The 17,964-nt window shown below is 40.0% G+C and overlaps 1 protein-coding gene across 1 annotated transcript in view; it reads left to right on the top strand.

Annotated features, from left to right (window-relative positions):
- Positions 1–17,964, top strand: part of LOC127609129 (calsyntenin-2-like) — a 203,736-nt gene that overhangs the window by 107,412 nt on the left and 78,360 nt on the right. The window contains exon 3 of the mRNA XM_052078868.1: positions 11,461–11,656. Coding sequence (XP_051934828.1) covers positions 11,461–11,656 — 196 coding nt within the window. The remainder of the gene's footprint in view (positions 1–11,460; positions 11,657–17,964) is intronic.

Raw genomic sequence — 17,964 nt, 5'->3', positions numbered from 1 at the left:
CGCTAGTAACTGCATGCAGTGTGCTGAGAGGCACGAGAGTTAATGATTTGCTTGTACCCTGCGGCAGGATTGACACATTTGAAGGAACTGCGAGCAAACCTCCATGGCTGGATTATTGACACTTGGAGCTGCCTATTGTCTGTGTGTAACCCCCCCCCCCCCTTCACCCGCCATAGCTGTGGGCTGATCTTCAAAGCTAATAATAAAGATGATGGCAATAATCATAATAATAATAATGGATTCAATCAATTGATTTCTGATTCACATTATCATAATCTATGGAAATTGCTTAAAATTTAAAAAAGGAATTACATTTAAAAAACGAGTTCTACTGTGATGTAATTTTGAGAACTTTAGCAGATCTCAAAAGTCAAAATCAAAATTAAGGAGTTTTGTGAAACTATTGTGAAAATACATTAATGTTACTGCATGTGTGCAATGTACTATCCATACATCCATAATATCAGGGGTGCCCATTAGGTAGATCCTGATCTACCGGTAGATCTAAGACAGATTGCAAGTAGATCCGAGGAGTCTCGAGAAGAAAAAAAACAAACAACCATTTTTGTGTCTTTGTACATCTTAGTAATATATTTTTTGTGTTAATATACACTGCACACTAATCATCAAATCAGTCTCATTTTCACACAAAAAAAAAAATAATAAAATAAAGCAGGTAAATCTTAAATTTACGGTGGCGCATGATTACGTCACCGGAAGTTGTTAGCGCTCAGCAGTTTGCAATTGCAACTTGTGATCAGAGCTGTTGCGCTCTATCTTTTATCGTCATGATTCTCATTCAGAGTTTGCTTCGTGTACAATTCACCGAGGGCACGAGCAAAGAATTGGAATCTAGGAGGGCCCAGGGAAGCACTTTAAAACGGTACGTGTGAGCTACGGTAGTTAACAGGCTGCAAAAGTGCGTCGCATGCCTCCGTTTCAGGCTGTTTCTCATCATGGCGTGAGCATGTGTGTGTGTGTGTGTGTGTGTGTGTGTGTGTGTGTGTGCAGTAAGGGTAGATCCCGGGAGGTTAGTTGATCGAATAGTAGATCTTCGATCGAAAAAGTTTGGGCACCCCTGCATTATATGAACCACTCACCTCTCCCCACTCATTTTCTGAATCGCTCATCCTCAATATTAATCAATTACACACGGTACGCCACAACAATCATTTCCTGTGTGTATAGCATTGTTTTGTACCATTTTCTCTCCACACACTTAAAAAAAAATGCTTGTACATGGTTCCAGTGGGACCTCTGTGAAAATTGTACTCAGTCAACCAAGCTTAATTACAATCTTTCACAGTAACATTAGGTTAGTTTAGCAATTAGCATCTTCTCCGTCTTTTACTCTCTTAATTACCCCTAGTAATCCCTCAATGAGAACGATACTCGTAAGCAGTGTATATTATATTCCTGCCATGCACGTTGTGATGACTGACTTAGGAGCGAAACCACAATGTCTTGTTTAGTCACCGCAACGGTAGTCAGCCAATGATCGTTGGTAAATAACCGCTGAGGTAAAAGTAGAACTGCTATATATATCATTATATCACCAAGCTCTAATTTCCTTTGATTGATTTGTGATCATTATCCTGGGGAAGAAGTCAGTGGAAGTTAGCTGTTTGTGTGTTCCTCTGTGTATTTTAATACTAGATTCCCGCGTGCGACCTTGAGGGCTGATTACGGTGTGGATGCAAATGAATTGATTCCCTTATAAATGAACTCAAGATACTAATTCTATGCTAAGTGGCACCTGTTTAATTTTATATTGATAAATGAATGGCTTGGCTCGAGCTGAGAATAATGTCTTCTAATGAGATCAACTCTAATTGCCAACACATTGATTGTCTGTTAAAACAATCTTGCAAGGATTGTGTTGGAACAATTTAACAAACTGTTTCTGTAGAATGGAGAGATTGTAAAGTACAGGTCACCAAAAGTATGGCCAATTGTACATTTCTGAATGGATTAGGGCATTTAGATAGAAAACCTGTCTCTTACAAAATTTTTTAGTTAAGAAATTTCTTCCAGAACCAATTAATTTTATAATTAGACGTACCATTACATTTATTATTTTATGTCCAAACCAATGTTTTTGGTCGACAGAAAGACGAGGCCTCATTCATGATTTTTGGATATGAGTTTAAGTTTGGTGAGCGTTCCACATGTTCTTGAAGCATTGCAAACCACAAAATAAGCCTCATTTTATGGTGCAGCAATAAAATCTGATCTAAGGAGAATTGTGACAGATCCTGATTCATTAAAATATACTCTGAAATGTTGAATGTGAAGTTGCCTCACTAGTACTTTCTCATTGGATGCATTTAATGCTACATGCTTACTTAGCACATCCTGAAAATTGTGTGAGCATTAATTCACACACAAAAATGCCAAAAGTATTCTTACAGTCTCATGCCAAACTTCCCACGGGAGCATCTGTGAAAGGATTCCACTTTCAAGCTCCAAGCAGTGATCTCCCATGTCTTCTATTTCCTCACTGTTTTCACTTGGAGATGATAAAGGAACCTCCCACCGTCCCAATTTCTCTCTCTTTCTCACTGTTCTGATCTGTTCTCAGCAATATCAAGACTTAACAAACATGGAAAAGAGCAGATTTTGCTTTTTCAACAGTCTCAAGGGAGAGCCTGGGAGAAATGTAAGGGTTACAACAGAAGCAAGTGATGCAATGAAAGAATAGTTAGACTCCATTTTGATTTGCACTATGCAATGTACAGTCTGCAAGTAGATTATCTCCGTTTGAAAAATGATTCTTGCCAGTAAATGTGCGACTGTTGTAAAGTTCATTCATCAATGTCAACAGTCTCCGCACCTCGTCTCTGTGCAGCTAGCCAAATTTATGTTTACAACAAACCAGATTTTGATCTTTGGTTTCTTTCTATAGTACAGTATTGTATTGTAAAATTATTGTAAAAAATAAATAAATAAAGCTGACTGTAACTGTCAGGATTCTGAATTCGTTGGAATACTGTATTCAAAAAATGTACCTTTCTTCCTGATGGTAAAATGACAATGTATGTTATTTGCTAAAGACTCCACACTTATTGAGGTTATTGTGCCCGCTGCTGTTATATATTTGAGGGTTGCATTGAGTGGGCAGGAAGTAGTTAATGTTGATTAGGCGAAAGCGTGAGGTGCATATGGCAAGGGCTTCGATTTCTTCTAATTACTCACGTAATTATTCCCGTTTAGAAGGTGAAATGATCTGTGGCCACAACTTGTTCTGCTGTTGCTACTGACTCTCGTTTTGAGTATTCACCAGCCAGTGATGTCAGTTGCATTTTGGACCGTTTGTCAAAAGTTGTATTGACAATTATTCATTTAAAAGTAAAAGTAAAAACAAAACAAAAAAAATAATCACCGCTGTGTTGCCAATGTGGGATTATTTCAGCGAGATACGTATTACTCAAAGCAGAACTCAGCGCTTTGTTGAAGCATCTCTGGATTTTTTTACTTATTCCATAATCATAATCAACCAGAAGGTGCCAAACCAACAGTGCTTAGTGCTGCTTCAAACTCCACCGTTTCTCTCTCTGTACCTGCCTAGTGCCTACCCGCAGCATTGAAGGTACAACTCAGTGCTCTCCTCTTCTGTCTGCAACGCTGCCTCATCATGAATGCTTTGTATTCTGTGTTGTCAGTTAACCTGAGGCAACAGCAACAACAACAACTCATTACCGTTTCTCCACAAACGTTACAAACTGCTTCTTGGTTTAGAGCTACAATAGATCCACGCAAAACTCTTTGTTGTCACACTGGGACTGAGTGAGTAACTGAGCAGTGTGGTGTATCGCTTCATACACACGACACACTTACACAAGTGTAGAAAAACAAGGTCCCACCAAACGTGTGCCATTTCAGACAGCATCTCGGTACTTAAGTTACTTTCCGGGGTGTTTCTGCTAAAGACATGCTGTGAATTACTGGTGGAATGACTAGAGTATCAAAAGTATCAGTATTTTGATATGTTATATTCAGGCCGCTAGAAATCGGACACAGTGACCATCAGGTTCATGGTCAGCTCCTTGACAAAGGACTTTCTCCTCCGCTTTCTTAAGTTAAGGGAGCGGCCAGTTCTAGTCCACATAAAATGAGAATATTTAATATTGAATGTTAACCAAAATGTTCACCCCAACCATATTGTTTAATTTTACAAAAGTCAACTGTCTTAATGGATCCATATAATGTGAAAAGTTATAGGTGGGCTCATAGAAATTGGCATAGATGTGAGAGTAATTAGAAAACAACTGATACTTTACCACAGCCAGAGCACACATACTGTACGTGCATATCTTACATTCTCTTATACTCACAAGCATTTATTATCACTCATCTGTATGAACAGCAACTGAAGCTCAGTTAATGACATTACAGCTCTTACCAGAGATCTCCTTGATACCCAGAATGTTGGTTCAAAAAATCACATCCGGGATCATCACCCAATCCACCAATCTCATATGAATGTCTTCACTGTATAGTTATAGTTTGTTAGTTCCTACTCTGTATTTGACTTTCACTGTGCAGCAGAAAGCATTCAATTGTGTAAGCCAATGCGACAATATCACCCAATCTCATTTGCAGTGATGGGGTAAGCCAGTTTGATCCTGCTTCTGGTCTTTGATTATAACAACTCTGGAATGACACTTTAAGTACAGTGGGTAGTTTGAATATACTCATAGCCTGAGTGCTGAGCCTGAAATACCAACACATGTTCTGAAGCGTTCTAAAAGAAAAGGTTAGAATCCGGCCGTTAGTCACCATATCATTAAAGTGCTGCGATACGACTTTTTCAAGACTTTTCACAATAAACGGGAGATTTATACAGGCCTATATTTACTGAAACTCTCTGGGTTGAGCTTTGGTCGCTGAAGGAGGAGTTGAATAACAGCAGTCTTAAACGCTGCTGGTTCAGTGCCAAAGGATAGTCATAAATTAATAATATTTAAAATGGATGGTTCGCCGATCATAAACAGATCTTTAGCAAGTTTGCCAGGAACCAGGTCAAGCACCCAAGTTCTCTGTTTTGCCACACTAACCCAGCCTAACTGTGGTGTCCACCTCGTCTAGTTATTCTGCTCTAGATTACGGACACATCCTTTGAGCAGGCAAAGCCTATTTTATCATATTTCCATTCTTTCTTTCTTTCTTTCACAATACTTTTTGTGATGTACCATTTTCAAATTCCCATGTAGTTTTAGAGAGTACCGGAATCCCTCGTTTATCGCGGGGGTTACGTTCCAAAAAAACTCGTGATAAGTGAAATCCGTGATTTATTTTTTTTTAAATCCGAAAAATGTGAGAGGGAAGACATTTCAAATGTGCTGTATATTTGACAAAGTTGTACATGATACTTGATATTCAGCTTAATTTTTTACAGTTATTATACAATACTGAACTATGTATACAATACAGAGGTGATTGCTCTAAGACTGCAAGGGAAGCTCAGCTTCCCCTAAAATGCAAAAAGCAAGTAATAAAATATATCTGTGTCCGTACAATTGTGTGGACGTGTCATTGACTAAATATGCGCTACAACGCTCTCAACTTTTGTTCCGAATCAGCTTCTTATTACTGGTTACCACACAACTCTCTTCTCATTCTTTCCCGCAGCTTCACTGTGCTTTAAACTGTGTGGACGCTGAGCTCGACGCCCAGCGCGGATGCTGGAAGTCGAGAGAGTTCGGTGTAGTCAGTGACAAGTCAGTGGATAAATGCTGGTTTTGTCCCGCCCATTGGACGCTCAGCATATCAGCTGGCCCAGACGCTCAACTTTTCTGCATGATGATTGGATGATCTGTCTGAGGCTGAATCTCTTTTTGATTGACAGTGAAATGAGCCAATCACTGATCTTATGGTGAAGGCAACATTCTCATTTATTTGAATGGAACGGAGAGTAGATTTCACGTATCAACTTTTTATGATATAGCCTGAAATTGAGCTTCCCCTCCTTGACAGACCAGCATCCGCCACTGATACAATTAAACCAAAGACCAAAAATTTGCAAAGGTAAATTTGGCAAGCTCTATAGAGATGAGGTGCGGAGACTATTCATGATGGTCAGCCCCTCAGCCAATCAGGATGCAGAACACAATACACAGTTTAAAAAAAAACATTAAAAAAAAACTGCACTAAAAAAATCTGTTAAACAGCGAATCCGCGTTATAGCGAGGGGTTACTGTATACGTGCACGTCATAAAACTATATCATGTGCTGTGTGTGTTTCAATTATGGTTGTTAACCTTTTGAACTGAAAAGTCTACAAATAGACCATCCTTCTAATTAATGACTGATTTCAAGACTTAACTTAACTATGCAGCACCTCCTGTTTTTACATTGCGTCTGTCACGTATGCGAGATGGTGGTGGACCCCAAAAATGCAGGCAGGAGGGAGGAGGAGGGTGTATTTGAAGAATTGTATTTAAAACAAAGAAAACTAAATCCAAAACACACAAAGTCCATGACTAAAGCTAAAACATAACAATGAAATGTGATGAAATGAAATAAACATGACAGAAACCAAGCGCAAACAGAAACACATATGACAGTAGCAAGAAGCAACAATGACCCAACACCGAGTGTTTGGACTGGGAGTCCTTTTAAAGGCCTGATTACCCTTGACCAACAGGTGTGCAGCTGCCAGGGGAGCCCTACAGTGCCACCTGTTGGTCCCTAAACCGAATCATGACAGCGTCAGCAAAACATTATTTCAGTTATTGACGTTCCAATTGACTCTTCATCACAATGCATCTCAGAATCAGTTATTATTTTTCAAACCATTATTATCTAATATTAGATTACATTTTGCTTGTTAAGATAGAAATTGTTGTATCTAATGAAAGCTCTCATTGAAAAAAAAAAAACAGTTTGAATACTGTTATGAATATTACGAGACCTTCTGTCTGGGAAGGGAGATCTCTTTGTGCATCAAAACACTTTGGGTTCCCTAATTTGGATTCAATCCAAAGATGCCACACTTGACATGAACCCTGCTCAAAAGAGTAAAGTTTCAGCCTATTAAATCAAATCTTAGTTTTGTATTTAATGCAACATCAATCCATTCTTTGTACATTTTTTTTCCAACTGTGTTCACGTAATGCAGCTCGATCCATGTACCTATGTATGATGGAGTCTTTTGTCCTGTCAATGTTCCAAACTGTATACAGCTGTGACTCTGGCCTTGTATGCTAGGATGACACATAATTAGCCCTGACATGCCAACCTTGGATCATCTGTATCATTCCATATTGTAACATTTATTGCATATCTGCCTTATTTGTGCTGTTTTCCTAAAGAGAAACAGTTCGGGCAGCTCACAGTGAAGGTGTGTAGTTATAGAGTATGCATACGTAGATCTCTGGGGATTACTGTGGAGTGTGCAGCCAGCGTATGAAAACAGACACATGCACATATTTCTTTTCTGCACGAAGAGATACTGAAGGGCGAGATCTCCTAATTGGCTGGTATGATAACGTCCTCAGAGAAAAATGATTGAAAATGACAAGTGTGACATTTGTTCAGCCATGCCCATATTAAACATCACAATGATTATATTATCGTTGAAAGATGGCTTTGCGTCCTCTAAATAGAACAATAGCTGCTCTATGCAAACATGTTGGCATGCTTGAAAGATTTCTCATTATCTCTTTCTATCTCTGTCTTCTGCTGTTTCGTAGAGTTTTGCTCCATCGACAATCAACGCTCAGAATCACACCTAGGGACAATTTACAGTGTTCAATTAACCTACAGTGCATTTTTATGGAATATGGGAAGAAATCGGACTACCCAGAGAAAACATGCAACATGCAAATTCCACCCCGAAGGCCGGGGCCCGGAATCGAGCCCATGACCTCTGTACTGTGAGGCAGACGTGCAATGCCATGTTTGTTTTTAGGATGAAAATACGACAGGAGGCTAGAAAAAGTCAGACAAAGACAGCACATGGATTGAGTGGCGAGCAGGGAAGGGTGGGGGTGGGGAGACAGGAGCAGAAAGCAAAAGCGTCCGCCTTCGTCGAGAGCCAAGCTTTTTCTTTTTCAGATCATCACAGGTGCCGCAGGAAATGATTTCATTTCACTTAATTTGGCAGAAAATGTGTATTTACAAATACTGTAAAGCTTTGGCATCAGGCTGAGATATCACCATTTCATAAATGCCATAATTTTTCATAAATCCACATGTGTGGGTGTTATTCTTTTTACCTACCAAAGTACGGTTCTGAAAATGTCTTGCTGTCTTTGACAATGCAATGTTCATGGTGGTGCTAACATACCGTTTTGGGGGTCTCCTGAAAAGTGATGATTTTGGAGGTACAAGGATTCTGCCCAACTCCTGTCCTATCCACTTGTTGCCATTCGTACACCAGGATAAATCCTGTGAGTATTTCACGCGAGCTTTGCATTTGTACAAAATTCAAGATCTGCTGGCATTCGCACCCCACCGTGGATGCCCCGTCGTCAAAAATTGAGCCGAGTGATCTTTTGCTGCCACAAATGTGAGTTGATTGACATACATTGTCCTTCCCCACCCCCCATGAGGCTACATTGCTACACACACACACACACACACGATTAGAAAACGGTAAGGCGGTACTGAAATTAGTGAGAAGAGCCTTTATGTAATTAAGTAAAATGGAAGGAAAGTGACAGTAGGTCAGCAAGCATGGGTGAATAATCACACGCTCTTCTAAAATCTCAAACACACACACAAACAGAAATGGTGTGTCTTTAATTAAAAAATATATCTCGCGGTATATACACACATGATACAGTACATAACCATACCACAAGTCACATTCTAAGTCAGAAGGTGTTGGTTTAATTAGGTTTAATCGTATCTCCATGATGGACAGCAACTGTGTAGTTTTCTTCAGTTTTGTTTGGCAGGCTAATTTCACGACAAGCCTAATCTAAGCATTTCGAATTTTGTCACATCGCAGAGTTGACAAGGCTTACACTGTCTGTGTGCTGCAGCAGAGAGAGTTTACATCTCTGTCGCGTGATTGCATATCCATGGATCCAAGTGCGCTGGTGGCCAAATGAGATCGGGATACGGTGACTTCTGTGGATGACTAATAGCTGAGTAAATAACTGCTTGCTGAATCCAAATTGGAAAAACTGAATTCATGACAACTGTGAAAAGCACTGGCAGTAACGCCTCTGCAAATTGGACTGATTTACTAAAAATGGCAGGTCTAAATATTGCGATAGAGATCGCCTGGTGCATAATACATTTGTCGAGAATAATCTGATTTTGTCTTCTGCTCTCGCTGGTGTGACGTAATCCGGCAATAGGAGGATGAAAGGAATAACAACTCAAATTTAAGATGGTAAACTGGCACATTTTGTGTGTGCATCCATGGTTCTGCTTTGGTGACTCTCCAGAATAGAGAGATCAGCACTGGCTTGAGGCGATGGCTATTTTACATCCTCCTCCATTTTCTCCTTTCCCTTTTGCTGTCATTTTAAGGCCCCGTGAACAGCTGCAATTCCTATGTAAACTATGCACTTATTTGCAAGAGTGACATTTCAGGAAAGAAAAGCAGCTTATGCATGTGCGCATAAATCAAGGCTGGCAGCGCATCATCGATGGTCTGTCAGGTTTGATTAGAACTTGGGACCTCAAGTTCCAGCGGACCCTAATAATTTGTCACAGTCTTGCGATTTTGCAAACACCGTCGCCAGTAAAGCACTGCTGTCTTTGCTGATAATGAGCTCAGTGTCCTAACAGACAGTCGTGTGTGGACGGGTGCCAGATTCCCACGAGGTGTTGAGCACCACATGACATCAACAAAACTTGAGTTTAGTTCCTGAGTACACATTGCCAATAACCAATACACAGGCATTCACTGCGATGTGATTAAATGAAAATAATGATGCCCAAAGGGCAGCCTTGACGCCACACAGACAGAGAATTAGCACTTCAAAGAATGAGACGGAGAGAGGACATTTCCCGTGAAAAGTCAACCGAGTTATTAGCAAAGTTTTCATGTGCGTTGGTGATAACACAAATTACTGAATTGCTGCCAAACTATTGAATAAATAGCAGAGCAAAATCCACTCACATTAATATGCATCCATTAGTTTTGCATGGCCAGGCTTCAAAAAGACACATTTCTCCCATAAATTTGCTGTTTAAAAGTCTAATGTGACAGGGAGACATATTTGGATAATAGTTTCGACAAAGCCATTAGCGTTTGAAAGCTCTCTGTCTTTTCCAAGTGCCAACATCTGTTCTTGAGCTCAGGCGGTTTAGGCCAACACTTCAAAACGGCCTCCCTCTCAACTGCGTCTAGATGGGTGGCAGTGCACTCAGTGGGTGTGGATTTAAGTGAATGTGAGTCAGGGAAAACTGACAAGCTTTTGCCCTTGAATTGTTTGTGTGCCCGTGTGAGTCATAGAAGGAGGAGAGTACACATCTTGCAATCAGCATAGATCATCTTGACCCCTCCCTCTCTGCTGCCCTTCAGCTACAATTACATCATCAGGGGCTTTTGAAGACCCCTCTGTCTCAGCAGTGGTTGGAAATAGTTACTGCGTGATATTGCTCCTTATTATGATATCTTATTCATAATTCTTTGTGGTAATCAATTATGTATTCTTATCTCAGGTTCTTTCTAATCACAAAATGAAGAATCCCCATGGTGACAAATATCTTGGCTGGCGTGTTCATTTTGTGGACCCTGTTGCGCGTGTTTGTATGATATGTGCCGCACTCTTGAATCTCAACATTCCTCTCAACATCGGTGTGATATCCAGAATAGCCGAAATCAGTGGTGATTAACCTTGTTCGAGGTACCGAAACCAACGAGTTCAACTGCACATTCACCGAACCCTTCATTTGTGAAAAACAAAAATATGACTTTTTACAAATTCAAGACATAAAAAATGCATTTATTGAAAACAGAAAAAAGTAAATACAATTTCAATACATAAGTAAGTTAAGTTTTTAAAATGTTATGATGTACTATCACGACAGTCACACGTTGACTACTGAGCGAACCAAATTTCCCGCAACACTGATTGGACAAGCAATGTCATGTGATCACGTGCAGCGAGCGATGGCCAAGCGGGCGTGTCATAACTAAATGACATGTTGAGTCGGCTGTGTCTTAACCTCCATGGGAGAGGCTCTGTCAAATCCCTGAGACCGATTCACCAAACCCCTTAAGTTTTATCGTACCCATGTTAAGAACCACTGGCATAAAGTGTCCATATATTAATCTAGTGAATTTAAACTTCAGAATCTGAATGAAAGCATACATTCAGCGAGTACTGGTAAAGACAGTGTGTGTGTGTTTTTTTTTTCCATGGAGCACTGGGTGCTTCTTAGATGTATATAGGACATTACATATGATTAGGGGACATACTGTAAATGTCCTTTTAATACATTCACCTTTTAACATTCATTTTTCAACTGACGGTGACTTTCTCTCATCCCCAGGGGAGATCTGTGCGTTCAACATCCACGGGTTGGAGGCTCCGTTCAAGGCAGTAGTGCTGAACGGCACATCTGGGGAGGGCCAGCTGAGGGCTCGTGGCCCGGTGGACTGCGAAACGCAGAAGGAGTATACTTTCATCATTCAGGCTCATGACTGCGGCTCAGGCCCAGGGGGCACAGAGGGCAAAAAGTCCCACAAGTGAGTAAAATAGTTTACAGTAATGTGCGGTTTACATGGAGTTCAATTTAGCATCCAGAATTAGTTCTGCCTTGAGTTTTACATCGATATTTAGACTTTAAGACAGGAACACAAGTATCATGCATAAAGTACAATAATAGGGTCCAAAACAAACATGGAGGCTGGACTGCATGTGTCTCATGATTTATCTTAATACATTTCAATTTATTGTTCTGTCATTGACTGACTGAATGAAGTGTGTCATGTGTGAATGTGAGTACTGTATTTGGTCTGTATTGCTTTTTTCTACATACTAGGGTTGGGAGATATTCAGAATTTGACACCATTTCCTTTTGGGTACAATACTGCAATTAAGAGCCTCAAATGACGGAAATATAAACCAAATCGATTTTGAATGTTTAGTAATTTATTTTAGTGGTATCAGCTAAAACAGTATCAATTCTCCCTATCGCTACCCAGCTAGCATCATGTCTGTCTTGTTGCAGCACAACCGGTGCTCCTTTTTGTCTTGGCGTGTTGACACAATACAACATGAAATACTGCAAAACTGCATCTTCTATTCAAAGTGTGTGTACTGTATATTTATTGTCATACAGTTGACCCCCGCTATTTGTGGGTGATGGCGATGGTGCAAATCTACATGCAATAAGGGCCACTGAAATTCATGGAGTGGGGGGGAGGGTGCTCAAAACAATGAATGTCCAATTTGTGTCTTTCGTGAAAAACGTATACCTTTAACAATAGTTCGAAAACAAATAGACAGGAATGTGAATACAAGGGTGCCGAACGGCTAATATAAATATGCTTCAAGTGTGCAATACTATTTAGCATATTAAAAGAGAGCAAAAGGACTGTGAAAAGGTTAATTTGTTTCTGCATGAAATTGATTATTCTGATGCAGAAAATACACAAGTTGCTTCATATCTGGCTTTATCTATATTTTTTTAATGAACTTTTTTTTAACGAGCTAATCGCGAATTGGGTGTACATTCAATCGGTGTTCTAGTAAATGAAATGCCATTTAGATACCCGTTGCACTTTTTCCATAGGAATGAATTCACAAAAGCACTCACAAGATGAATGAAATAGCATAGAAACCTACAGGCATAACTCACTCACGCTCACTCCCTCTATCCCTCTGAATTAATGGGCAAAGTTTAAGATGATGTACATTAATGCATACATGCCAAGAATTGAATCATGATGTGAATATATATCGGCAGATAATTCGAAAAGTCGCTTTAAAGTGAAAATAAATGTGTTGTGCATTTGATACACGACAGTAAAGCGCGTTATTTTTCCGACTGAGGACCGTGGTCTGAGATTTGGAGACCCACCTCAGCGCACCACCTAAGGGTGGTAAGAATAACGCAGGTTGCAGCCAACTGACATGCAATCCAACACAAAACTGAGACGGAACATCCATCATCCATTTTCCGATCCGCTTTATCCTCACAAGGGTCGCGGGGGGTGCTGGAGCCTATCCCAGCTGTCTTCGGGCAGTAGGCGGGGGACACCCTGAACCGGTTGCCGGCCAATCGCAAGCAGACGGAACATGACAGTTAAAAATGTGAATAAAGAAAAAAACAAGACTAAGATCCATTATCCTCTGAAGGTAAATTATAATTTGAGTATTTTGCCCAGTGTTATGGTGTGACATATTTTCACATCTCAGTCATTGGAAGATTACAAAAAGAATCATCCTCAATTGGAAACATTGCAGTCTGAAACTTTGTTTTAATGTTCAAAAATATTAAGTAATTCGAGTAATTGACCCAAAAATTTTTATCTTCAAGGGTGCAGTTTTTTGTGAAACTTTTGAAATCTTTGACATCAGTTAATGTTTTTGTTATGTTTGTTGGTCCTTTCTCTGGCAAATGTTCACTTTATACAAGATGAACAGCAGAGATGAAATAATGACCTTTTTGAAGGAAGAGGATGTAGAGGACTACATTATGATTTCAAATTTCCATCTATCCTGTCTTCTTTGGTGCTTTTCTTGCGGCTTGTCTGCCGCTCGACTTCTTCCTACCTTTTGTTTCTCTTTCTGGCTGGATACAGCTGTCTGAGTCTGTCTTCCTTCACCGCTGTCTCTGTCATCGTTGCCAACATATTAATATTTAATATGACCACCTCTGTGATAAAGGAGTTTTTCCCTCCTTCCCCTGTACTGTATATAAATCTATCTCACGGTATGGCTGACAAGAAGTCAGTTGCTGTATTTCCCTTCTTCAATGCAGGGATGATCAACTTTGAATGCCTGCACCCTAGTGCAGAGCTTTAAAAAAAACATTTTGTCAGTGATACGATCAGAAAGAATCTTCTCAGACATGTCTTGAACGTATTCCCAACAGAAAAGCCTCGTATGACTTATCCTTAACTCTCTCGCTTGTAGCACATGCATTCCCACTTACACAGAATTCCCAAGAACCCGCAAGTGGGCAATGCATTCACACCTAGAAATTTTAGTCCAAATAAATTCTGTGTGGCGGATCGGTGGTCCAGTGATTAGCACGGCGACATCACTGTGCAGAGGTAGTGGGTCCAATTACAGCGCCGGCCTCCCTGTGTGGAGTTTGCATGTTCTCCCCGGGTCTGTGTGGGTTTTCTCCGGGTACTCCAATTTCCTCCCACATTCCAAGAATCATGCATGACAGGTTAATGGAACACTCTAAATTGTCACCAGGTGTGAGCGCAGATGGTTGTTCGTCACTGTGTGCCCTGCCATTGGCTGGCAACCGGTTCAGGGTGTCTCCTGCCTACTGCCCGAAGATGGTTGGTATAGGCTCCAACACCCCCAGCGACCTTTGTGAGGATAAGTGGATCGGAAAATGGATGGATAAATTCTGTGTGATAACGTCACAGGTACTATTAAAGCCATCAATGACTTGTGGCCAATCCATCTGCTGGAGAGTGTAATTACCCCACCTGACAATGAGCTGAATGGCAATTATGGAGACATGCACACACAAATACACTCTGACACACTTTCAGGGTATGATTATTTTAAAACATTTGTGGTAAAGTGCAAAACTCCAGTGATAGGCATGCACTTGAGATGTGCTCAGCAAAAGACACTGAATGTTACGTGATGAACACAAACACAAAATGACAACACATTAGTGGAGACGTCTGTGCTAAAATTACAATATTACAATATTACACACTCCGTGTTTGAGGCGGTGCCTCACCAGATGCCATTATAATTAATACAGAGTTTATTTGTCTCACAACATGAACACCACAACTTTTTTCAACCTATGATGGGATGAACCGTTGATTTTAATCATCCTATCTGTCCTTGTGTCCGATGTACATTGTTACATGTTTTGGTTGATAATGCTCTTCATATTTTATGCTAACCCCATTTAGTCCAATTTTAGAGTGCTTTGTTCAATGGCTAAAATGCTCAATAAATCAATTTGGCTGATACACCTTTTGTCCAGGGTTAAAGCATCATCATGCACCAAACCAAAAATGTTTGTGATAATAATCACATTGAGTTTGATTGTATTTGAACCACCGAACATATTCTGGGGAAAAAACAAACAAAAAAAAACATAAGTTGATATTCGAAAAACTGTTACTGGTATATTCTAGCTCTAGAGGCAAGACAAAGGCAGTGACTTTTTAGCCTAAGATGCCAGAATTAATAGGGAACTCAATTGCAAAACTGTTCACGCACCCTGTACCCTGATAACATGAGATAAGCTGTCCACTATTGTCACCGCTGTCCCTGAAAGGGTTGATTCAACGGAGAATCTCTTGTTCTGTCAAAACCTGTTCAATGAAGTCATAACGATTTAGGAACAATAACATACCTCAAGCATGTTTATCCTTAAGCAACACAACGTATGCAACGAATTGTTCTATGCCTTTGAATTATGAGCATGGGCATGCAGGAAGTGAACCATCTGTGCTGCTCTGCTTCTTCTTATTCGACACACAACGTGGCATCAATTTCATTTTCAGATTCAAACTGGAACTGCCTCTTGCAATATGTCATCAGATGTTTGGAAATATGGAACGATGGGGGGGAGAGATGAGTGCCCAAAAAACTGAGTGCTTGTCATTCAAATATTTTTTTTTCTTCCCAAGAAGTCTACAAAGATGTTTTCATTAGTGAAAGAAACACACGCATGCGCAAGCACGCATTCACTGCACTGTAGATTGGAAGAGGTACCAGAACCCAGTTGTTGATTAAAAAAAAAAAGATGTTTTTTTTTCTATTCTCTGTGGCATTTTCTCTCTCCTTATCCCTTCAGTTAGATCGTATCATGAGATTGTGAACACGCCAGTCATGCAAGTTTGCATGCAAATGTGTTGAGTAAAAAGATTATGTGAACCCCAATTGTGAGATTCTTTTTTATCTTCCTTGTTTCTTGCGCAATGTATAAAATTGAATGTTTCATCTTTTGAGGTATCATCTTTTTTGTTTTGTTTCGACCGACTGACGATGGACTGGTTCCCAGGGACCTAACAAATTTTGTAAATTGCCTACATCTGGCAACGATAATGGCAATATTGTGACATTAAAATTGCCACAATATCGTCATCATGTTAGAATATTGAAAGCAACATTTGCGTCAAAAATATTTGTTTTCACCCACTTCAGTTGTGCTCAGCATTATGAGCTACAATCATACTTTGTGCCGCTGAGCCAAGAGGGACACATGACAACAAAACTACTGGCCGAGCCTATTTCTTTGTCGGTAATATTAAAACAAAAGAAATAATATTGCCAGGTTCAAATTGTGATAACATTGTTTTATGATGTTTGGATATAATTACAACAATATAATACATTAATAGTATTACTTTTAATATTCCATACATGCGTATAGCAGCTGTAGCCGATGAGCAAAATGATTACCGGTAGTTGACTGTAACAAAGTAAGAGATTTTATCATTTATATTTTAAAGTTCTTGGTCACCCTCTTGTGATATCAACAAAATACATGTGAATTGTAAAGGGTGGCCCCGTGGTCCAGTGTTTAGCGCGTCAACCTCACAGTGCAGAGGTACCGGGTTCCATTCCAGGAACTCCCTGTGTGGAGTTTGCATGTTCTCCCCGGGCTTGCATGGGTTTTCTCCGGGTACTCTGGTTTCCTCCCACATTCCAAAAACATGCATGGCAGGCTGATTGAACACTGTAAATTGTCCCGAAGTGCGAGTGTGAGCATGGATGGTTGTTCGTCGCTGTGTGCCCTGCCATTGGCTGGCAACTGGTTACCCCCGCCTACTGCCCGAAGACACCTGGGATAGGCTCCAGCACCCCTCTGCGACCCTTGTGAAGATAAGCGGATTATGGATGGATCATAATATGTTAAACGAGGAAATCATTAATTAAAAGCAATTTTAGTTAATTGACGAGTCTTACTGCCACGTTTTTTTTTTAATCGCAAAGCTATTATTCACTGCTAACTGAAGATATGGCATGTGTGTACAGCAGAATGAAAACAATGTTCAGCCCACCCACTTTATTGCCCTGAATAATGGTTGCTCATATTTTGTTGAGATATTTATGACTTATAACAGTAAATTATCTTGCACTGCCTCCATGGTAATCACACAAACCACAGTCATTGTGGCTCTTTCTTACTTGAAACATCCTACTCAACCTCCAAGTACATCACTCTTGTTCTTGGCTTGCAAGCATCTGTTGCTGTTTAACGATTCAGACAATGGATTTTTCTAATCTGCTTTTTTTCTGCCCGGTCTGACTTCTAAAATAAAAACTCTATGGAAAGCAGATTATTTTTTTCATATTTTGCTTCTTTATAGTCAAAGATCGCACATCATGTACATATTGCTCTTCGAAAAGCATTTGTCGCACATGCGATCAGGTCCCAAAGTTTCCATTGCACATATATGCAAAGTAAAAATACAATGGGAGCACTGAGCAATAAGCAACGCAAAAATAATCCGCCAGTAGTGACACAATATAAAAACAACATTTTTTTTTTTTAGTTTTGCTTGTTTGTTAGTTTGCTTTTAACATCTGGGGCTCCATTTTCATAGCCAAGGGCATGTGCGCTCAACATAAAAACCGGTACATCTCATTTTTGTACAGGGCCAAGTCTAGTGTACCATGTCTGAGGATTTAGCATTTCACACTGCACCTTTCTTGGCATTCTGTATTATTCAGACCCATCACCACGGGTGGGCCATCAGCCTACTAAGATGCTTATGTGCCCAAATTTGTGGCACGGACTTCGAAAGACAAACTTAATTTTATCACACTAGCTTTTTTTTCTGTGAAGTACTAATATTGAGTTGCTTATCACTAAGACATTAAAAATAGAAAC

Source organism: Hippocampus zosterae, chromosome 10 (assembly GCF_025434085.1).
Source record: "Hippocampus zosterae strain Florida chromosome 10, ASM2543408v3, whole genome shotgun sequence".
NCBI lineage: Eukaryota > Metazoa > Chordata > Actinopteri > Syngnathiformes > Syngnathidae > Hippocampus > Hippocampus zosterae.
The sequence above is the reverse complement of the archived record's forward strand: the minus strand, read 5'-3'. Positions and strand labels throughout refer to the sequence as shown.